Source organism: Hylobates moloch, unplaced genomic scaffold, assembly GCF_009828535.3.
Source record: "Hylobates moloch isolate HMO894 unplaced genomic scaffold, HMol_V3 SCAFFOLD_18, whole genome shotgun sequence".
Lineage (NCBI taxonomy): Eukaryota > Metazoa > Chordata > Mammalia > Primates > Hylobatidae > Hylobates > Hylobates moloch.
Window position 1 is genome coordinate 30,943,407 of NW_026652293.1, and position 23,982 is coordinate 30,967,388.

The 23,982-nt window shown below is 39.0% G+C and overlaps 1 protein-coding gene across 6 annotated transcripts in view; it reads right to left on the minus strand.

Annotated features, from left to right (window-relative positions):
* The window catches only part of RGSL1 (regulator of G protein signaling like 1), a 132,800-nt gene that overhangs the window by 64,131 nt on the left and 44,687 nt on the right, over positions 1-23,982 (minus strand). For all 6 annotated transcript variants that reach the window (XM_058430571.1, XM_058430572.1, XM_058430573.1 and 3 more), the window contains 2 exons: positions 7,170-7,211; positions 163-268 (listed from right to left, as the gene is read on the minus strand). In XM_058430571.1, the coding sequence (XP_058286554.1) occupies positions 163-268; positions 7,170-7,211 (148 nt within the window). The remainder of the gene's footprint in view (positions 1-162; positions 269-7,169; positions 7,212-23,982) is intronic.

Genomic DNA, 23,982 nt, shown 5'->3' on the forward strand with positions numbered 1-23,982 from the left:
CAAATGATTTAAAATACTAAAAGTGTCTGTACCGCTATGTATTGTATATGGAAAAGGGTCTGAAAACCTACACATAGAAAGATAAGTTTACCATTAGATATGTTGAGATTTTTCAAAAGCATGTACCTGAAGATGTTGCTGTAGCCAGATTCTATATCTCACCTGGGTCTCATTGATGGCTTCCTTACAAGGGTTCTTCTGAGCAAGGATATTTTCCTATTTGAGCATGAAACTGTCTTTGGTTCCTTGATAATCTCCACTTTAAAATCTAAAAAAAAAAATCACTAAGTTGGAGAACACTATATTATAAGCAATGAAAAGGGAAAAAGTAGCAAGGACATTTTTCACACATTAAGTCCATGTGAAAAAATCACTGTCCCCACAACTGCTGCCATCTCAGGTTAAGTTCATCTAGTGTTAAGAACAGACTTAGGGATGACTGATACCCCTGACATGAACATCAGTCCAGGTTATGTTATCTAAGTATGTTGGCCTTTAGGTCTAGCGCCCACCTTCCTTAGAGAGATTGCCTCTCTCTTCGTTACATTAGTTAATGCCAAATGTCAGGCCTCCTCCAGTCAGCTGCTTTTACTAGACCATACTCCACATGACATTCCTTGACACTTCTATTGTCCTATCCTAAATCTTTCCACTTGTCCCCTGGAATCCCTGCTCTGTAATAAGGAAACTTTCACAGATGCTTGACTTCTTCTTTAAGAATTCCCTCCATCTTCTTGTTTTAATAAAAACCATTTTCTTTCCCACGGACACTGCTTCCCCTGTAAGCTTCTCAAATGATATTCTAGCACACCATGCAAGTTCAGAATGGGTGTCTGTTTCCCTATTGCCATTTAGAAACCATTATTCTCCCAAATATATCAAAATGTCATTATTGCCTGGGCACAGTCACTCATGCCTATAATCCCAGCACTTTGGGAAGCCAAAGTGGGAGGATCACTTGAGGCTGGGAGATTAAAATCAGTCTGGACAACACAGTGACACCCCATCTCTACAAAAAAAGTTTAAAAATTAACTGGGTGTGGTGGTATACACCTGTGGTCCTAGCTACCTGGAAGGCTGAGGCAAGAAGATCAGTTGAGCTCAGGAGTTTGAGGCTACAGTGAGCTATGATGACACCATTGCACTCCAGCCTGGTCAACAGAGTAAGACTCTGTCTATAAAAATAATTTTAAATAATAAAAATGAAACATTATTATTGAAGAACAATAGATTTCATGGATCTCAGTATTATAAGAGTCCTTTGAGGTTAATATTGCAGAAGAAAACATAGACTATGAACTCATCAAGGGCAGAGATGGTGTATTACTCATCTGACTTACAGAAATTAGAACATGACCTAGTTATATAGTCATTGTTTTAAAACAGTTTTTAAATAGAATGTACCAACACAGGAAATTTGTGTGTAGTTTGGCAATACTTTCAGAAAGCATACAAAAAGTATTAAAAGCAATAGAAATATATGTTGGATCTAAATAAATGCAACTAAGTGAAAAAAGAAAATCTAAACTATGGAAGACCAGATATAAAATAAATAATAAACAAAACAAAACAAAACAAAAACCCTCCCAATACAAAACACCTAGAAATACTGCATAAAAATAATACACTTTCAAAATGAAAGTAAATTTATAAAAAATTAAGACAAAATCAATAAATAGAGGTTAGAAACAATGAAGATACTAAAAACCAGGAATGTCAGTTTATAACAATAGCCACCCTAAAGGCATTTGCAGTGTTAAAGTCACAATGGGACACAAGACAAAGCCATAGGTCTTTAGAAAATGGGCAAAACATTGGACATTGCTTTTATTCTTAAGACATTTGACAATTATGTAAACAAATTGCTACTGGGGAATTTAGCAGAGCTTTTGGCAGATTCTCAGGGCAGAAGGGGGCAAAAGGAGAAGAGGCCCTGATAAACACCTCAAGCTTTCAGTTGGAACTCCAAAGACTAAAGAAAACAAGAAATAGTTCATCATCAAGGGAATGAGAACTAGCTTTGAAACAACTTAATCCCTGAATAAATTAAGGTTATCTGGATGCTACTAGTTTAGTGTATGTCAGATGTAAAAATCTTCTCTGGAGGAAAATAACTTCATCCAGAGGTTCAAATTGGCTCTACAAATTTTCACCAGTGATGTTCATAAACCAAGCAGAAATAACAAGATATTTTAAAAGACTTCACCAAAAACCAAAGAGGGGGGAAAATGGCACTTGAAATAAGCACAGAAAGTTCAAATATGAACTTTAAAGTGACTATTGTTAATATAGTTCAAGAAATTATAAGACAAAAAGGAAAATATCAAAATAGACAATATAAAAAAATGGAAATTCTAGAAATAAAAAGTTTAAAGATTATAAGTAAGAAAAGTAATAACTAGCAGATGAGTTGAATGACAGATTATACACAACTAAAGAGAAAATTGTTGAACTAGGAGTTAGATGCAAAGGACATATCTAGACTGAAACACACAGAGAGGGAAAAATGAAATATACAGAAAAAGTATATGAAATATGCTTAAAATGTCAAAAATATGTATAATAAAATTATCAGAATAGATAGAATGGAGCAGGAAAAATACTTAAGGAGATAATAACTGAAAATTCCCTAAAACTGACAAAAGATATCTAGTCCGGAAGTTCTAAAACTACAAGCAGCATAAAGCCTGAGGCATATTATAGTAAAGTTACACAAAAGCAAAGACAAAGATAAAATGTGAGAGTAAAAAAAAACAAGGAATAAAAAGAACTGTTTTCTTCTACTAAGCAATGTCAATGAAAACTGACAGGTGACTCCTCAAATTGAACCAAGGAAGCCAACAGACAATGGGATAACATTTTCAAAGTGTTAATAGAAAACAACTCCAAGAAGAATTTTACATCCACAAACTATATTCTTCAGAAATAAAAGCGAAATAAAGACATTTTTCAGATGAACACTAAAGGAAATATCAAAGGGTGTTCTTTAGACATAAAAAAATTTCTAGATGACAGCTTGGCAGAACAAAAATCGATGAAAAAGAAAGAAACAGGTAAATATGTGAGTTAATCTAAATAAATATTGACTCATAAAACAATAATACATATGCAGTAGGAATACTGGTTTACATCAAACTTTAATACGTCAGGGATGCATTTGGAAATCTATATGGTAGTCACTAAAATAAGAAAACACATGATCAGAGAAAAAATATAGAAATTATTGACCTACCCCCCTCATTTTAATCTAAAAGAAAACTAAAATGAAAGAAAAAGAAATACAGAACAGAAGGGACAAATAAAAAATAGTAATATGGAGTATCAAAATGGCAGCATGGAAGGATGCTGGCTTCACTCCCCACCCACCACACCCCAGAAAAACAAAAACAAATCTACAATGCTGAGATTTTTGCCAGAAATATCCTGGAACTCAAATATCATATGAGACAGTTCCCAGAGATGCAGAGAAGTGAAAAAACTCTGAGCAGATGGTAAGAGAATTGGAATTCCACATCTGAGATACCCCTCCCCACATTATGCCCAGCAAAAAGCATGGGGGAAAAGTTTTCCCCCAACTTGCTATTTCTACAATAGAAAAAGTGAGATTGAGGTTTAAAAGCAGCTTCTCCACCATCTTGGGTTTTCTGGCAGGGGAAGTATCTTCATGGGAAGAATTCAGAGTGCCTGAAGGGAAATTTGTTCCTGAGGACAGGCAAAGTGGTTAGGTGGGACTACCATCCCCAGTTCTGGAAACTCTGCTCTATAAATCAGCCAAAGGAGACATCAAATCAGAGTGACTGTTCAGCAACATCACACTGTAGGAGGTTTGTCCCACAGGTCCCATAGGCACAAACCCCTAGCTAGCCTTCCGACACTGCCAGGATATTCCCTTTGGGATCTCCTCCATTTGGGAAGAGCAGTGCTCCAATCCTTTACTAGAACTGAGGCAATTCTGAGGTTTAGGTACCTCCTAGAGCTGAAAAGGAGGCTGTGACCTAGCAGAACCAGCTTGGGCAACATGGTGAGACATCATCTCTATTAAAAAAAAAAAAAATAGCTGGGTATAGTGGTGCTTGCCTGTAGTCCTAGCTACTTGGGAGGTAGAGGCAGGAGGATCACTTGAGCCCAGGAAGTTGAGACTGCAGTGAGCCATGTTTGTACCACTGCACTTCAGTCTGGGTGACAGAGCAAAACTCTGTATCAAAACAACCAAACAACCAAAAAAAACCTCTAAGCAAATATATCCAATATAAAACAAAACAAGCCAGACAGAGAAGACTGGAATAAATAACCCTTTAATGCAAAGACACACACGTAGACCCACAAGAAACAAGAGCAAACAGAGAACCACAATCTTCCCAAATGGATCAAAACAAGGAACCTGAAAATAACACTAAAGAGATGGTGATATGTGAGCTCTCTGACCAAGAATTCAAAATAGTAGTTTTAAGAAAACTCAGTGATCTCCAAGATAACACAGAAAAACAATTCAGAAATCCATTGAAGAAATTTAACAAAGAAGTTGAAATAATAAAATAAATTAAACAGAAATCTTGGAACTTAGAAATACATTTGCTGAACTGAAAAATTCATTAGAGTCTCTCGACAGCAAAATGGATCAAGGAGAGGAAAGAACCAGTGAGCTTGAAGACGGTCTATTTAAAAATACACAGAGGAGAAAAAAGAAGAAAAAATATAAAAATCAACAAAGGTTGCCTACAAGATATAGAAAGTTATCTCAAAAGAGAAAATCGAATTACTGGTGTTTGAGAGGAAGTTGAGCAAGAGCAAGGGATAGAAGATTTATTAAAAAAACAATAATAATTGAAAACTTTCCAAAACTTGAGAAAGAGATAAGTATCCAGGTACAGGAAGGTCAGAGAACACCAAACAGATTTGACCCAAATAAGACTACCCCAAGGACTATAATAATCAAACACCCAAAAGTCAAGGACAGAGAGAAAAATACAAAAAAACAGAAATAGAAAAGAGGCAAATAGCATATAAAGGACCTCCAGTTCATCTAGTAACAGACTTCTCAATAGAAATCATACAGACCAGCAGGGAGTTGAACAACATTTTCAAAGTGCTGAAAGAAAAACACTGCCAGCCGGGCGCGGTGGCTCACGCTTGTAATCCCAGCACTTTGGGAGGCCGAGGCGGGCGGATCACGAGGTCAGGAGATCGAGACCACAGTGAAACCCCGTCTCTACTAAAAATACAAAAAAAAAAATTAGCCGGGTGTGGTGGCAGGCGCCTGTAGTCCCAGCTACTCGGAGAGGCTGAGGCAGGAGAATGGCGTGAACCCAGGAGGCGGAGCTTGCAGCGAGCCGAGACTGCGCCACTGCACTCCAGCCTGGGCGACAGAGCGAGACTCCGTCTCAAAAAAAAAAAAAAAGAAAAACACTGCCATGCAAGAATATCGTATCCAGAAAAGTTATCTTTCAAATATAAAGGAGAGATAAAGTCTTCCCTAGAGAAACAAAAGCTGAGAGAATTCACCAACACTAGACTCATTTTACCAGAAGCACTAAAGGGAATTCTTTGATCTGAAAGAAAAAAACACTAACATGAAAAAAATAACGTAAGCAAACAAATGAAAAAACATTTGAAGGTATGAAACCCACTGATAAAATTAAGTACACAGACAAACACAGAATACTCTAATACTATAATTATGGTGTTCAACCCACTTATAACTTAGTATGAAGCCTAAAAGACAAAGCTATCAAAAATGATAATAGCTACAGGAACTGTTAAAACATTAGTAATGCGTAAATTAAGATAACTGAAGTCAAACTGTGGGAGGGGTGGGGTTAAAGTGTAAAAACTTTTAAAAACTATTTTTCTTGTTTTTATTCTTTATGATCTAAGATAGATTAACTTCTTTATAAAATAACGTATCTATAAGATGTTTTTTGTAAGGCTTATGGTAACCACAATGCAAAAATCTATAATACATTCACTAAAAATGAAATGCAACAAATTAAAACATACTACAAGAGAAAATCACTTCACCACAAAGAAAGACAGTAGGAAAAAAGAAAGGAGTTATAAAACAACCAGATAATAAAACAAAATGGCAGTAGTAAGTCCTTACTTATCGATAACACTGAATGTAAATGAGCTCAATCCTGCAATTAAAAGGTGTAGGGTGGCTAAATGGATAAAGAAACAAGACCCAACTATATGCTACCTGCAAGAAATTCACTTCACCCATACAGATGATATGGACAGGAGACAGAGATTGGAAATACTGGGTAGAAGAGGGCAGTTCCCTGGCAAAGGGCCTACTCCCAAGCCTGGAAACCCACGACCCTAAATGGGAACAGGCATTTCTGCTTTTGTGCCTGAATGTTGCCTTCTGGCCTGCCACCTCTCTCGTTCCTGTGGGTAAAGGAATATCGGCTGTTTCCCTTCACGGAGGTCTACCCATCACATAGGACCGGAGTAAAGCCCTGGGGCAACGAAGGCATCATTTGTTGCTGGAAGACCCCAAGACTGAACTCCATCAGCCAAGATACCTGGACTTTGCTGTGCTATCTCTTTCACGGTTTGAAATGGCTCCTATCTCTTCTTTTATAATGTTAAGGATTTTGCTACAGACTGCGGCAATGACATTAAATAGAATGAGCATTTGGCCCAGCCATCAGAGGTGCAATTCAAGAACGATGTGGTTTCCGTTTGGTGCGACCCTGAATCCCACCCCATGGCCACAGGGGCTCCTCTCGTTATCCCCTCCCCTTCTGGCTAGGGCACCTGGGCGAGTCTGCAGCACGTACGAGCTGTGCCCAATGGCCATGCGGGGGTGGGAAAAAACCACGGCTGCCACTGGCACCCTGCGTAGCCAGCTGGCCAGTGCCTCCCGTTTGCTGTGCCAGCGGAACCATTCCCCCCATGGCTGAAGGATCCTCACTGGTCTAAACTGGTGGAAAGATACAATAATTAAAGGAACTCATTTGCTCAAAGCAAGAAGTTCTTCCCCCACCCCCCTCCTTTTTTTTTTTTTTTGTTTTTTGTACTTTAGACTGTTTTCTTTTCTCTTCTTTCCTCCCCCCATGCACTCTGCTTATGATAGGGAGGAGAAACCCCTGCTGGCTGATAACTGCAAATTCGCCAGGGCCCATTTGAGACTTAATCTAAACAGATCCGTGCAGCCTCTGAAATACCTTTTTTGTCCCAAACTCGATTCCAGGCTCCAGGTTGCAGCCCTAGAAAGGAAAACCAGATCTGAAGGATTCAAAGCCAGGCAACAGGCACAATGTAAATGCGCAGGACCAATTCCTGTCGACTAAATCCCTGCTTCATGAAAGGAGGCCATGCTCCATGGCATAGATAAGGCCCAGGGAAGGCAAAGTTGCCAACAGTAGCGGGATGGAGGCATAGGTGAGTGCGAACAATTCCTATTCTCTAGGCCCTCCCTGCTTCACGGGTGTGGGCTGCAGTGACACCCGTGGGTGGCACCTGCCATGGTTGCTGGGACTCGGGGATGAAAAGGTGGAAGAGAAAGGACTGCCTGTTTTCTCTCTCCCTCACACCCTGAGTTTTCACTGAAAGAAGGATGGGAAATGAGGGACACTTCTACTTTCCTGTCTTTCAAAATGGGCAACCAGCTCTCTTCACCACCCCCAGCTTATACTCCTCTGGAGTGTATCCTGAACCCTTGGGACTGCTTTGACCCTCAGAATCCGGAGAAAAAAAATGCCTCATATCCCTCTGCACAAAGGTTTCACCAAATTATGAAGGATTGGCTTGGCCTCAGGAAGGAATCATTCATTTCAATACCATCTGGCAGTTGTACCTTTTCTGTAGAAAAAGTCCTATCCACCTTCAGTCTCATGCTTGCCCCCTCCTAGAAGTCCTCCCTGTAGACAAGCCCCAGTCTCACTCTTGCCTTCCAACAGATGCCTGGTGAATTTGGTTTTAGTAAGGTCCAGGTCCCCTTCTCTCTACAGGACTTGAAGCAAATTAACGGGGATCTTAGCAGGTTTCCAGATGACCCCGACAGATATATAGGGGTTTTCCAGAATTTAACCCAAGTATTTGCACTCTCCTGGAGAGATGTGATGTTACTTTTGAATGGGACCCTGACGAACACTGAGAAGCAGTCCACTCTGCAAGCGGCAGAGAGATTTGGGGATGAGCTTTGTATCACATATGGCATCAGGGAAGGGGGCAAAATGTATCCAACTGGAATAGAAGCAGTACCAGTGAATGACCCTAAATGGGATCCCAATGATGAGATGGGAGACTAGAAGAGGGGACACTTTCAGGTATGCATAATGGAAGGCTTATGTAGGACGAGGACCAAGCCTCTCAGTTACAGCAAGCTATCCATGATAGACCAGGGATTTAATGAAAATCCCACTGCAGGCTGGGCACCGTAGCTCACGCCTGTAATGCCAGCACTTTAAGAGGCTGAGGTTGGTGGATCACCTTAGGTCAGCAGTTCAAGACAAGCCTGGCTAACGTGGTGAAACCCCATCTCTACAAAAATACAAAAATTAGCCAGGCATGATGGCAGGTGCCTGTAATCCCAGCTACTCAAGAGGCTGAGACAGGAGACTCGCTTGAACCCAGGAGATGGAGGTTGCAGTGAGCCAAGATTGCACCATCGCACTCTCATCTGAGCAACAGAGCGAGACTCTGTCTCAAAAAAAGAGAGAGAGAGAGAAAAGAAAATCTCATTGCCTTCTTGGAGAGGTGAAGAGGGGCCTTGGTAAAGTACACCTCTCTATCTCCTGATTCTGTCAAGTGACAGCTAACCCCAAAGGATAAATTTATTATTCAGGCAGCCCCTGATATAAGGAAGAAGTTGCAGAAATAGGCCCTGGGACCAGATAGTACTTTGGAGAACCTCCTGAAAGTGGCTGCCTTGGTCTTCTACAATAAAGATAGGGAGACACAAGAAAGAGGCAGAAGCTTTAAGGGCCACCATGCAAGTCCACAAACCGCAGAATTCCCAGAATGCATCTGTTAACTGCTACAGATGTGGCAAAAACAGTTATCTCTCTTCTAAAGTTTAACTGCTCCCATACAAGGTTTAATTTCTTTCACTAGGGTAAAACAGCTTGGGGTGCAAGTTGTTAGTATATTTCACTTCTTGTTTCTGTAATCTTTGGCACTAGATTCTTTCCTTGTATAATACACATGTTTAACCCATGCATACTTAACCTTATAACACTTGTTTTTTTCTCTCTCACCTAGGCCATCAAACTCCAAATGGTCAGGCAACCAAAGCCTCGGGTGATGGCTTCGTTTTGCCAGAGACCCTTACATAGATCGGGGAGGAATCTGACTTCTGTTTTCCCTAAAACAATGCCCCCTGTCAGCAGGAGGTAGCTAACATTGGTCATCGTCCATATTCTAATGGCAGTTAGATATGCCTCTTCAGAGGGGGAAAATGATATCAACAGAAGACAGAGAAATACTGGGTAGACAAGGACAGTTCCCTGGCAAAGGCCCCACCCCTAGGCCTGGAAACCCACAACCCTAAATGGGAACAGGCATTCCTGTTTTCGTGCCCAAATGTTGCCTTTTGGCCTGCCATGCCCCACCCCCGTCCTGTGCCCACATAAACCCCAGACTCCATGGACAGACAAACAGAAGAGCAGAGGAGCAGAAGAGTGGCATGGCAGAGAAGGAGAGGAGAGGAGGAGCATCAGAACGTTGAGAGGAGTTCAGCTGGGACAGTCAGAAAGAAGATCAGCCATGGGGTAGCCAAACTCCAGGGGAAGATCATCTCCCCACTCCATCCCTTTTTCAGCTCCGCATCCATTCTGCTGAGAGCCACCTCCATCATCCAATAAAATCTCTGCATTCACCATCCTTCAAATCTGTGTGTGATCTGATTCTTGCTGGACACCAGATAAGAACCCAGGTACAAAGAGGGCACTGAGCTAGTTAATACTTAAGCTGTCTGTGGATGGTAGAGCTAAACAGCACTGTGGCACACACACTGGGGCTTTGAGAATTGCAGGCACCCACCTGTAGAAGCTACCGTGGGGCCGGAGCCCAAAAGCGCTCGCCCTGGCTCCTGCACCTGCCTGTCTGCATGCACTTCCTCTTGTAAGGGGTTTGAGCATGCAGCAGCCGAACAGATGAGCCACACCCCTGTTGCACCTTCTGCATTGGGGGGGGTCAGAGAACCCTCCCATTTCACATATACAGACTGAAAGTGGGGGGATGGAAAAAGATATTCCATACAAGCAGAAATAAAGAGGCAAGAGTAGCTATACTTACATCAGATAAAATAGACAACATATCAAAGACGGTAAAATGAGACAAAGAGAGTCACTATATAGTAATAAAGAGGCCAACTTAGCAAGAGGATAAAACAATTATAAATATCTATGTGCCTAACACCACAGCATCAAAGTACATAAAACAAACATTAATAGATATAAAAGGAGACAAAGGCCGCAATACAATAATAGCAGTGTTAGAACTGATAAATCCAGTAAGGTTTCAGGATAGAAAATCAATATACAAAAATTAGTAGCATTTATATACACCAATAGTGAACAACCTGGAAAATAAAAAGGAATCCCATTTATAATAGCTACAAAAACATAAAATATATAGGAATCAATTTAACCAAAGAAGTGAAAGATCTATACAAGAAAAATTACAAAACGCTGATGAAAGAAACAAAAAAGAAGATATACACTAATGAAAGCTTACTCCATGCTCATGACTGGAAGAATTAATACTGTTGAAATGACAATACTATCCAGAGTAATTTATAAATTCATCCTATTGAAACACGAATGACATTCTTCAGAGAAATTTTTTTAATCCTGCAATTTATATGAAATCACAAAAGACCCCCAAATAGCCAAAGCAATCCTAAGCAAAAAGGACAAAGCTAGAAGCATCATACTACCTGGTTTCAAAAGTTACTACAAAGCTACAGTAACCAAACCAGCACCATGGAAACAGATACATAGACCAATGGGACAGAACATAGAGCCCAGATATAAATCCATGCCTTTACAGCCAACTCATCTTCAACAAATGTGCAAAGAAGACACAATGGGGAAATAACAGTCTCTTCAATAAATGGTGCTAAGAAAGCTGGATAACTGGACAGGCGCGGTGGCACACACCTGTAAACCTGTAATCCCAGCTCTTAGGGAGGCCGAGGCGGGCAGATCACCTGAGGTCAGAAGTTTGAGACCAGCCTGACCAACATAGAGAAACTCCGTCTCTACTAAAAATACAAAATTAGCCGGGCATGGTGGTGCATGCCTGTAATCCCAGCTACTTGGGAGGCTGAGGCAGGAGAATCTCTTGAACCTGGGAGGCAGAGGTTGCGGTGAGCTGAGATTGCACCATTGCACTCCAGCCTGGGCAACAAAAGCAAATCTCTGTCTCAAAAAAATAAAGAAAGCAAGCTGGATAACTATATGGAGGAGAATGAAACTAGACCTCTATCTCTTATCATATACAAAAATCAAATAAAAATGTATTAAAGACAAAAATCTAAGACCTGAAACTATAAAACTATTAGATGAAAGCATTGGGGAAATGCTCCAGGACATTGGTCTGGGCAAAGACGTTTCGTATAAGACCTCAAAAAAAAAAAAAAAAAAAGCACCAGCAACCAAAATAAAAATATACAAATAGGATTACATCCTAAAATTTATTCACAGTAACAAAAACAATTATCAAAATAAACAGGCAACCCATAGACTGGGAGAAAATATTTGCAGACTATCCATCTGAAAAGGGATTCATAACCAGAATATATAAGAAGCTCAAACAACTCAATAGCAAACCAAATAATCCAATTTAAAAATGGGCAAAAGATCTGAATAGACGTTTCTCAAAAGAAAACATACAAGTAGTCAACAGATATATGAAAAAAATGCTCAGCATCACTAATCATCAGAGAAATGCAAATCAAAACTATGAGAGCCAGGCGCAGTGGCTCACGCCTGCAATCCCAGCACTTTAGGAGGCTGAGGCGGGTGGATCACCAGAGGTCAGGAGTTCAAGACCAGCCTGACCAACATGGTGAAACCTCATCTCTACCAAAAATACAAAATTAGCTGGGTGTGGTGGCAGGCACCTATAATCCCAGCTACTTAGGAGGCTGAGGCAGGAGAATCACTTGAACCCGGGAGGCAGAGGTTGCAGTGGGCCGAAATCACGCCATTGCACTCCAGCCTGGGCAACAAGAGTGAAACTCCACCTCAAAAAAAAAAAAAAAAAACACCACCACCACCAACCACCACCACCACCACCAACAAAACTACAATGAGATATGATCTTGTCCTAGTTAAAATGGCTTTTTATCAAAAAGACGGAATAACAGATGCTGGTGAGGTTGTGTAAAAAGGAAAACACCCGCACATTGTTGGTTGGAATGTAAATTAGTACAGCCAGTATGAAAAATAGTATGGAGGTTTCTCGGAAAATTAAAAATAGAACTACCATACAACACAGCAATTCTATTACTGGGTATATAGTGTAAAGAAAGAAAATCAACATATCAAAAAAATATCTGGGCCGGGCCTGGCGGCTCACACTATCAGCACATTGAGAGGCTGAAGTGGGTGGATTGTTTGAGCCCGGGAGTTCGAGATCAGCCTGGGCAACATGCCAAAACCCCATCTCTAAAACAATAAAATAATTAGCTGGGTGTGGTGGCATGTGCCTGTGGTCCCAACTACTCGGGGACGCTGAGGTGGGAGGATTGCTTGAGTCCAAGAGGTCAAGGCTACAGTGAGCCATGATTGCACCACTGCATTCCAACCTGAGGACAGAGACAGACCCTGTCCCAAAAAAGAAAAAAAAAAATCTGCACTCCCATGTTCATTGTAGTACTATTTACAATAGCCAAGATATGAGATCAACCTAAGTAATCATCAAAAGATGAATGGATAAAGAAAACATGGTACATATACACAATGGAATATTATCCAGCCATAAAAAAGAATGAAATCCTGTCTTTTGCAGCAACATGAATGAAACTGGAGGTCATTATGTTATGTGAAATAAGCCAAGCACAGAAAGACAAACATCACATGTTCTTACTCATATGTGGGGGCTTAAAAAGGGATTTCATGAAGACAAGGAGTATGACTGGTGGTCACCAAAGGCTGCAAAGGTTAGGGGGAAGGAGGGAAGAAAGAAATTGATTAATGAGTATAAATATATGGTTTGATAGAAGAAATAAGACCTAGTGTTAGAAAGATGAGCAGGGTGAGGCCAGGCACGGTGGCTCATACCTGTAATCCCAGCACTTTGGGAGGCCAAGGCAGTCAGATCACCTGAGGTCGGGAGTTCGAGACCAGCTTGACCAACATGGAGAAACCCTGTCTCTACTAAAAATACAAAACTAGCCGGGCATGGTGGCACATGCTGTAATCTCAGCTACTTGGGAGGCTGAGGCAGGAGAATTGCTTGAACCCGGGAGGTGGAGTTTGCAGTGAGCCAAGATTGTGCCATTGCACTCCAGCCTGGGCAATAAAAGTGAAACTCTGTCTCAAAAAAAAAAAAAAAAAAAGTGAGCAGGGTGAATATAGCAATATAGCTTACAATAATCTATTGTATATTTCAAGCTAGCTAGAAGAGAAGAATGTTAATGGTTCCAGTGCAAGCAAAAACAAATATTTAGGGTGATGGATATCCCAAGTATACTAATTTTATCTTTACAAATTATGTGAATGTGTTTGTCACATGTACCTTGAAACTATGTACATCTATTACAGCAGCAGTTAAAAAAAAACTTAAAATGGTAAGGTAGCATTTTAAACCCAATGTATAAGTAATCATATCAAATGTAAGTGGACTAAATATGCTTACTAAAAGGCAATTGTCAGATTGGATTTAAATGGAAACAAAAATATAAGAAATAAGATTAGGCTTAAAAGGGGCTTAGCTTAAATATAAGAACAAAGGGATATTAAAGAATAAAAAGATGGGATAAAAGGTAATGACTATCAAAATGGAGACAAAGACTATAAAGCAGGAAGTGTTATTAGAGAAAAGTAATTATTCTAGCAGGAATCTATAATTCCAAATTTGCTTGCATCTAACAATGTAGACTCAAATAAAGCAAAAATTGAAAGTGCTAAAAAGATAAATGAAAAAATCCAGAGAGGGAGATTAGTAATGTCTCTTCTAACTGATAGCAATGAAAACCAAAGTTATCAGTAAAAATACAGAAAGTGTGAATGTGCTTAGCCAAATACACCTAACTAACATATACAGAATACTGCAGTCAACATTACATGTCTTATAGACATTTAAATATGATGAGAGTATCACAAACAACTTCATGTCAGTATATTTGAAATGTCAAATGAAATTGCCAAATTCATAAAATATACAACATACTAAAATGGCATAAAAAGAAATAGAAAATCTAAACAGTCCTATATATTTTGAAGCGATTAAATCTGTGATTAAATTGAGATTGAGATTGAGGCAAGGGTGTCTCAATGTAATGCCACATCCATCTAAAAAGGTAATGGAAGACCCAGTAAGAGCAATAAGGTAATAAAGGAAAATCAAATATATAAAAATCTTAAAAAATGAAACTCTTTATTCACAGAGGACATAATTGTGTGTATCGAAGAAATTTGCAAATAAGCTTGTAGAATTAGCTAATTCAGTAAAGTTTTGAAATACTGGTCTATTACATAAAAATCAATTATATTTCTATATGCTAGACAAAGTTAAACATAAAACTTTAAAAATTTACGAGTACATTAGAAAACATTTATAAGTGCATCAGAAAACATCAAAGGTCTAGAAATAAATATAATGGAGGTATATAATAATGTTAAGTGGAAAACTATAAAAATTATTAGTTTTAAATACAAATTAATGAATACATGAATAAATGGAGGAATATGCCAAATCCATGGATTAAAAGATATAATAGGAAATGATGTCACAGAAAATGGCAACGGAGGGAGCTCTCAGACTTCATCCCTTCACAAAAGCAACTAAAGATACGACAAAAATGGTGAGAATCAGAGCTTTGGAGAATTCTTGAATCTAGTCAAGAACTTATGACAACCAGGGAAAGTCTTGGTGAAGAAAGATGAGGATGCATTGTGGTAAAGAAAGTGTGGCATTTTAAATTGTCCACATACCCCCCACCCCCAATCTCCACATCAGTGGTGGCCATGATGACAGCAGCCCATATTGTAATGCAGGTTGCTAGTGCCAGAAGGCGAAATATGAATCTTATTTTCAAAAAATTGTGGTTGTTTGTTTTGACCTAAAGTTATCTGGCTCCCTGAACAACTGACACAAGGACTAGCCTTTATTTTGCCATACTTGGAGTGTTTCCAAGGCTGGGGAGGCTTCCCAAGTGAAATTACTAAAAGAATTTAAGGGCACAAGTATTGACCACCATAGCTTGGGCCTCGGGACAACAGTTGGGATAGCATTTGACAGACCAAGAAGCTGGGAAAAGATGAAGTTGGGGAAGGATACATATGGGGTAATAAGGGTTTTCAAAGCTTGTATGTATACCAGAGAATCAGGAAGTCCATATATATACCTAGAACTGGATGTATGCTCAGAAAAGGCATTAGAAGACCCAAAACTTTCACCTCTGGCTGAAATTTAGTTTCCAAGCAAGCGAGGAGTGAAGGCTAAAGAAGAGTTATATAAGTGGTCTAGCTAGCTAAGTGTTGAAAGAGCATCCCAACACAGAGCCAATCTACGAAGACCGGTAACTTATTTTTTTCTTCTTTTGTTTTCTTTTTTGGCTCCAAGAATTTAAGGAAACTGTGAAAACACTATATGACCACCGGCTAACAGAACTAAGACTTCAGTGGCCACGTATGACAAAGAATACAGACTTTACAAAAATAGTTGAGAAAAGTCACTAAATAAACAAACAACACCAACCCCAAAGGCAGAACAACAAATCCTGGGGAGTTTCTAATTTCCTTGGGAGAATCTAATTTCCATAGCTGTTACATTATAATATTAAAAAGTCCAGTCTTCTACAAAAAAACTATGAGGTATGCAAAAAAAAAGTATGGCCCATTCACAGGAAAAAAGGACCAATGGAAATTGTCCATGAGAAGTCCAGCCATTGTACTTACTAGTCTTTCAATCAATTGTCTCAGATACGCTCAAAGAACTAAAGGAAACCATGAGCAAAGAAAGTTACAAAAACCCGGGAGAATTATGTCTAACCAAAAGAGAGTACTAATAAAAAGAAACTGGCAGGGCATGGTGACTCACACCTGTAATCCCAGCACTTTGGGAGGATGTAGGCTAGCGGATCACCTGAGGTCAGGAGTTTGAGACCATTCTGGCCAACATGGTGAAACCCCGTCTCTACTAAAAATACAAAAATTAGCTGCCCATGGTGGTGTGTACCTGTAGTCCCAGCTACTCAGGAGGCTGAGGCAGGGGAATCGCTTGAACCCGGGAGGCAGAGGTTGCAGTGAGCCAAGATTCCACCACTGCATTCCAGCCTGGGTGACAGAGTGAGACTCTGTCTCAAAAAAAAAAAAAAAAGAAAGAAAGAAAGAAGAGAGAGAGAGAGAAATTACAAAAGGGACCAAATAAAAATTTGGGGGCTGAAAAGCATGATAACTTTGTTTTTTTAAAAAACTTTTAAGTTTTGTGGGTACTTAGGTGTGTATATTTATGGGATACATAAGATGTTTTGATACAGGCATGCAATATATAATTATTACATCATGAAAGATGGAGTATTCATCCACTCAAGCATTTATCCTTTGTGTTACAAACAATCCAATTATGTTCTTTTAGTTATTTAAAAATGTACGATTAAATTATTATTGACAATAGCCACTCCACTGTGCTATCAAATACTAGGCTTTATTCATTCAAACTACTCTTTTGTACCCATTAACTATCCTTATCTCCCCCTCACCACCCTACACAACCCCCCCTCCCCCAACCCCACAACTACCCTTCCTAGCTGCTGGTAACCATCCTTCTACTCTCTATCTCCATGGGTTCAATTGTTTTGATTTTTAGATCCCACAAATATATGAGAACACGCAATGTTTGTCTTTCTGTGCCTGGCTTATTTCACTTAACATAATGACCTCCAGTTCCATCCATGTTGTTGCACATGAATGAATCTCATTCTTTTTATGGCTGAATAGTATTCCATTGTGTATAGGAGCACATTTTCTTTATCAATTCATCTGGATCCATTTCTTTATCTATGTCCATCTTGATGCTGTTCATGATAGCCAAGATTTGGAAGCAATCTACACGTCCATCTTGATGGACGTGTAGGTTGCTTCCAAATCTTGGCTATCATGAACAGTGCTGCAACAAACATGGGAGTGCAGATAACTCTTTGATAATTGATTTCCTTTCTTTTGAGTATACCTAGCAGTGGGGTTGCTGGATCATATGATAGCTCTATTTTTAGTTTTCTGAAGAATCTCCAAATTGTTCTCCATAGTGGTTGTACTAATTTACATTCCCACCAACAGTGTGCAAGGGTTTCCTTTTCTCCACATCCTTGCCAGCATTTGTTATTGCCTGTCTTTTGGATATAAGCCATTTTCACTGGGGTGAGATGACATCACATTGTAGTTTCAATCTGCATTTCTCTGATCAATGGTGTTGGGCACCTTGAAAAGTACATTAATTTTGAGCTAAAGGAAAATAAAAACATCACATGCCAAAACCTATGGGATGCAGTGAAAACACTGCTCAAAAAGAAACTTATAAATGCAGATATTAAAAAAGAAGATATCAAGTAAATAATCTAGCCTTGCAGGTTCAGGAACTAGATAAAGAAGAGCATGCTAAATCTGTTTTTGTTGTTGTTTTCTAGAGGTCTTACTCTGTTGCCTAGGCTGGAGTACTGTGGCATGATCATAGCTCACTGCAACCTCAGCTTCCTAAGCTCAAGCAATCCTCCCACCCCAGCCTCACAAGTAGCTGGGACTACAGGCATGTGCCACTATGCCTGGTTAATTTTTTTATTTTTTGTAGAGACAGGGTGTCATTATGTGCTCAGACTGTTCTCAAACTCCTAGGTTCAAGGTATCCTTCTGCCTCGGCTTCCAAAGTGCTGGGATTACAGGTATGAGCCACTGCACCCGGCCAAGCTAAATCTAAAACCAGCAGAAGAAAGGAATAATAAAGACCAGAGTGGAAGTAGACAAAATAGAGAGTAGAAGCATCTACTCCCTGAGAGCAATAGAGACCATCAACAAAAACAATAGCTTTTTCTTTTGAAAAGATAACAAAATTGACATTTAGCTAGACTTATCAAGAAAAAAAGGGAAAAGAATTAAATTACTAACATCAGAAATAAAAGTGAAGACATTACTACCAAACTTACAGAAATAAAAAGGATTACAAGAGACTGCTATAAACAATTTTGTGGCAACAAATTAGGTAATCTAGATAAACAAAGTTCAAAAAATGCACAAACGTCTAAAACTGACTCAAGAAAAAATAACTGTGTGAATGGGAGATTGAACCAATAATCAAGAACCACCCAACCAAGAAAAGCTCAGGACCTGATGACTTCACTGGTAAATTCTACATAACATTTCAAGAAGAATTAACATCAATTCTTCTTAAACTCTGCCAAAATATTGAAGAGGAGGAGATGCTTCCTAACTCATTCTGAGGTCAGCATGATCCTAATAATAAATCAGACAAAGACAATCCACAAAAGCTATGGACCAACATTCCTTATGGATATACATGCAAAAATCCTCAATACAATGTGAACATATCAAATCCAGTTGAATATTAAGGAGGTTACACATCAAGGCTGGGTGTAGCAGCTCACGTCTGTAATCCCAGCACTCTGGGAGGCAGAGGCAGGAGGATCACTTGAGGCCAGGAGTTCAAGACCATCCTAGACAACATGGTGAAACCCCATCTCTACTAAAAATTTGAAAATTAGCCAGGCGTAATGGTACACACCTGTAATTCCAGCTACTCGGGAGGCCGAGGCAGGAGAATTGCTTGAACCTGAGAGATGGAGGTTGCAGTGAGCCGAGATGCGCCACTGCATCCTGGGCGACAGAGCACTCCAGAAAGGGCGACAGAGCAAGACTCCATCTCAAAAAAAGAAAAAAAAGAAAGAGACAGAGAAAGAGAGAAAGGAAGGAAGGAAGAAAATCATCTCAATTGATGGAGAAAAAGCATTTGACAAAATCCAACAGTCTTTCATCATAAAAATCATCTAACAAACTAGAAATAGAAGAGAACATCCTCAACATGATAAAGGGCAAAGTCACAGGAAACATTATAGTAAATGGTGAAAGACTGAAATCTTTGCCCCTCAGCTCAGGAAGAAGACAAGCATGCCTTCTTTCACTGTTCTTATTTAGCATTGTACTGGAAGTTCTAGACAGAGCACTTATGCAAGAAAATAAAATAAAAATGTCCACATTGGGAAGGAACAAGCAAAGCTATTTTATTCAGAGGTGACAGGTGACACGATCCAATGTATAGAAAATTCTAAAGAATCCACAAAATACTATTAAACCTAGGAAACAAATTCAGCAAAGTTTTAGCATACAAGTTCAATATGCAATAATCAGTTGTATTTCTATATACTCACAATGAACAATCTGAAATGAAATAAAAATAGTTCCACTTACAATAGCATCAGGATTAAATACTTATAAATGTAATCATGAAAATGTAAAACTTGTAAACTAAAAATTACAGAGCATTGCTGAAAGAAATTAAAGAAGGCTTAGAGAAAAATATATCCTGTGTTCATAAATTGGAAGATTGAATATGGCAATGCTAGCCAAAATGATCTACAGATTCAGTACAATCTCAATCCAAACCCCAATGATTATTTTTTGAAAAAATGGAAAAGTTCGTCCAAAAACTCACATAGAATTGCAAGCTATCCCAAATAGCAAAAACGACCTTGAAAAAATAAAATTGAAGGACTCACATCTCCTGATTTTAAAACTTGCTATAAAACACAGTTATCAAAATAGTGTGGTACTAGCATAAAAATAAACTCAGAGATCAATGGAATTGAATTTTGATTCCAAAAATAAAAACATATATGTACAGTCAATTTATTTGTGACTAGCATGTCTACGCCATTCAATGGGGGGAAAAAGAGTCTCTTCAACAAATGGTGCTGGATCAATTGGCTATTCATACACAAAAGAATGAAGTTAAACTCCTTCCTCACACCACACACACAAAAATAACTCAAAATGAATAATAAACTTAAGTGTAGATGCTAATACTTTAAAGCTTTTGGATAAAACAAAGTGATAAATCTTCAAGACCGCGGATTTGGCAAAACTTTTTAAATATGACACTAAAAGCACAAGCAAAAAAATGAAAGAAAACACAAATTAGACTTCACCAAAATTGAAAACTTTTGTGCATCAAAGAACATTATCAAGATAGTGAAAATACAGCCCACAGAATGGAAGTAAATATTTGCAAATCATATATCTGGTAAGAATCTAGTATTTAACTTTTCAGACAAGCAAATGCTAAGGGAATTTGTTGCCACCAGACCTGCCTTACAAGAGGTCCTTAAGGGAGTGCTAAATATGGAAATGAAAGACCATTATTGACTACCACAAAAGCACACTTAAGTACATAGACCAGTGACACTATAAGCCAACTACAAAATCAAGTCTGCATAATAACCAGCTAATGAGGACAGAATCAAATCCACACCTATCAATATTAACCTTGAATGTAAATGGGCTAAATGTCCCAATTAAAAGGCACAGAGTGGCAGGCTGGTGAACAAGCAAGACCCAACTGTTTACTATCTTCAAGAGAATCATTTCACATGCAATGACACCCACAGGCTCAAAGTAAAGAGATGGAGAAAAATCTACCAGGCAAATGGAAAACAAACAAAAAAGGCAGAGGTTGCTATTCTAATTTCAGACAAAACAGTCTTTAAGTCAACAACAATCAAAAAAGACAAATAAGGGCATTACATAATGGTAAAGGGAACTATCCTAAATATATAAGTATGCACCCAATGCAGGAGTTCCCAGGATCATAAAACAAGTTCTTAGAGACCTGCAAAGAGACTTAGACAATCACACAATAACAGTGGGAGACTTCAACACCCCACTGATGGTATTAGATCTTTGAGGCAGAAAACTAACAAAGGTATTCCAGACCTGAACACAACACTTGACCCAAATGGACCTAACTGGCATCTACAGAAATCTTCACCCCAAAACAACAGAACATACATTCTTCTCATCTGCACATGGCACGTACTCTAAAATTGGCCACATAAGAGCCAGATGCCATGGCTCAAGCCTGTAATCCCAGCACTTTGGGAGGTTGAGGCAGGAAGATCACCTGAAGTCAGGAGTTCGAGACCAGCCTGGCCAACATGGTGAAACCCCATCTCTACTAAAAATACAAAAATTAGCCAAGTGTGATGGTGGGCGCCTGTAATCCCGATTCTTCAGGAGGCTGAGGCATGAGAATTGCTTGAACTCAGGAGGTGGAGGTTGCAGTGAGCCAAGATCGTGCCATTGCACTCCAGGCTGGGCAACAAGAGCAAGACTCTGTCTCGAAAAACAAAAAACCAACCACACTGTTGGCCCACGGCACAATAAAAATAGAAATCACTAAGAAAATCACTAAAAAGATCACTCAAAACCATACAATTACACGGAAACTAAACAATCTGCTCCTGAATGACTTCTGAGTAAACAATAAAACTGAGGCAGAAATCAAGAAATTCTTTGAAATCCATGAGAACAAAGATACAACATATCAGAATCTCTGGGACACACACATTCTTTAGCTGGATCCACTAAAAAGATCTGATTGCAGTGACAACTCCAATAGCAATGAGTTAATCTAGTTTCTTGATTTTGGCTTTTAAGCATCATTCTCTAAGAAAAGGAATGAGGCTCTTCAAATAAACGACTGATTCTAGAGCTGGAGCAGGGAAAGTAGAAAATGCATCTGGGAGGCATATACAAAAAAGCAAGAGCATGCTCAAGAGACATTTCAAAACGAGACATAAGCCAGCTTGAAATGGGTGCCACTTACCAAACTGGGGAAAATTTGAGCACCAAAATAATCACAGTAATGAATTATAACCCATTGAGCAAAAAAAAAAGAGTTCATACAGATATAAATTAATGAATTAAGAGTGTAAGAATGAGATATTTACATAATTTTAAAGTACACCCCCCACAATACTTATTAACCATGAAAGGAAAAATAATAAATTTATAACAAAGAATCCTGGCAGGTACCACATTAACCAAATGATCACAGGGAAGATCAATGCCTATAATCTCAGTGCTCTGGGAGGTCAAGGCAAGATCTCTTGAGGCCAGGAGTTCAAAACCAGCCAGGAGAATATAGTGAGACTCCATTTCTACAAAAAGAGGGGTGGGAACATCATCAGTAATGGAACAAAGCAAAATCATGCAACACTTGCTGCAATGAAAAGAACTGCAATATTTCTGAATAACCTGAATGCATAACCTGAATCTAATAATGAGAAAACATCAAACAAAAATGAAGGGACCTCTGAAAAATAGACTTGGAATCTTCAAAAGTGTCAAGGATATAAAAGTCAAAGAAAATCTGAGTAAGGTGACATTCAATAAATATTGAATTTGGTCTGAAAATTAAGTGGTAGTAATGAATCAGCGTTAACTTCCTAATTCTGATCATTGTATTGTGGCTTTGTGGGAGAATGTCCTTGTTTGTGGAAAGTATATACTGAATTATTTGAGGATGATGGGGCATTAGGTTGACAGCTACTGTCAAGTGGTTCAATAAAGGATTTTTTTCCTGTACTTTTTTTTCTATAAGTTAGTTGTTATTTTCAAGAGAAAATAGCAACTTTTTTCAGATATATATATTTATCTGTCTCCTGAAAAAAATACGTATCTCCTGACACGTATATATATATTTTTATATCAAGAGATATAAAAAAATATATATAAATATATATCTCCTGAAAAAGATACACAGACACACACACACATGCACACACACATACACATACACACAGTCTATTATCTATCTATCTATCTTTCTATCTACCTCTTTTTCATTCCTATCATAAAGAAGGACAAGAAGCAGTTCATATTGATGTAGGATGGACAGCATATATATTTACTGTCTTGCCATTATTATATTAACTTTTCTATCCTCTGACATAATGTAATTCAATGGGCAGCACTGGTCTAGACCTACAGAACCTAAAGGTATAAAGATGACAAATTTCTCTAAGTAAGTCTCTGATACTGATGGTAAATGGAACCCTTCTTTCATTCCTTGGTACCTGGGCCCATTTATTCTACTACTGAAGACACACCTTAAAATGGTCTTTGAATTATCCTGGAAGATGATGCCTCATTTTCCCAAGGTATCGTCATTCTCCCCCAGCATTCTGGTAGCTCCAAGCTGCTTTCACAGCTGTGCCTTCAAAAAGTGGATCCATCACTCTATCAAGCCAGCAGCTCTCAAAGGAAATAGAACCAGTAGATCTCATCTTCACGGGACCCATTGGCCATTGCCACACCTTCTTTGCTATAAAGTGTATCCCTTGGTCAGAGGCAATGTTATGTGAGATCCCATTGAGGGATCAATCACTTATAAGCCCTGAGGTGGTGATGCTGTCTGAGACCTTGCAGCTAAGATACATATCAGTTCCTGTCAAAATGAATTGCTGCTCTTTCCAGAATAGAAGGTGTTCAGTGTAATCAGTTTGTCACTAAGTGGCTGGTTTTTATTAGGGATGTTACTATACTGTGGGCTCTGCATTTGTTTCTGTTGCCAGCAACTTGAGTGTTTGGCACTCAAACATGGGGCACATGCTGTTGGTCTGTACATAGCCTCCATCCCTGCCACCTAGAACTCTGCCCATGAGCTCACTGGGCCAGCACTAGAGTGGCTTATGACAGAGACTTGCTGGCATCAACTGGCAGAGTGTCATTCTGTCTGCTTGGTTGTTTAGTGCCTCTTTCATGGTAGTTGTTTTTTGGTGGGCTTTAAGATACAATA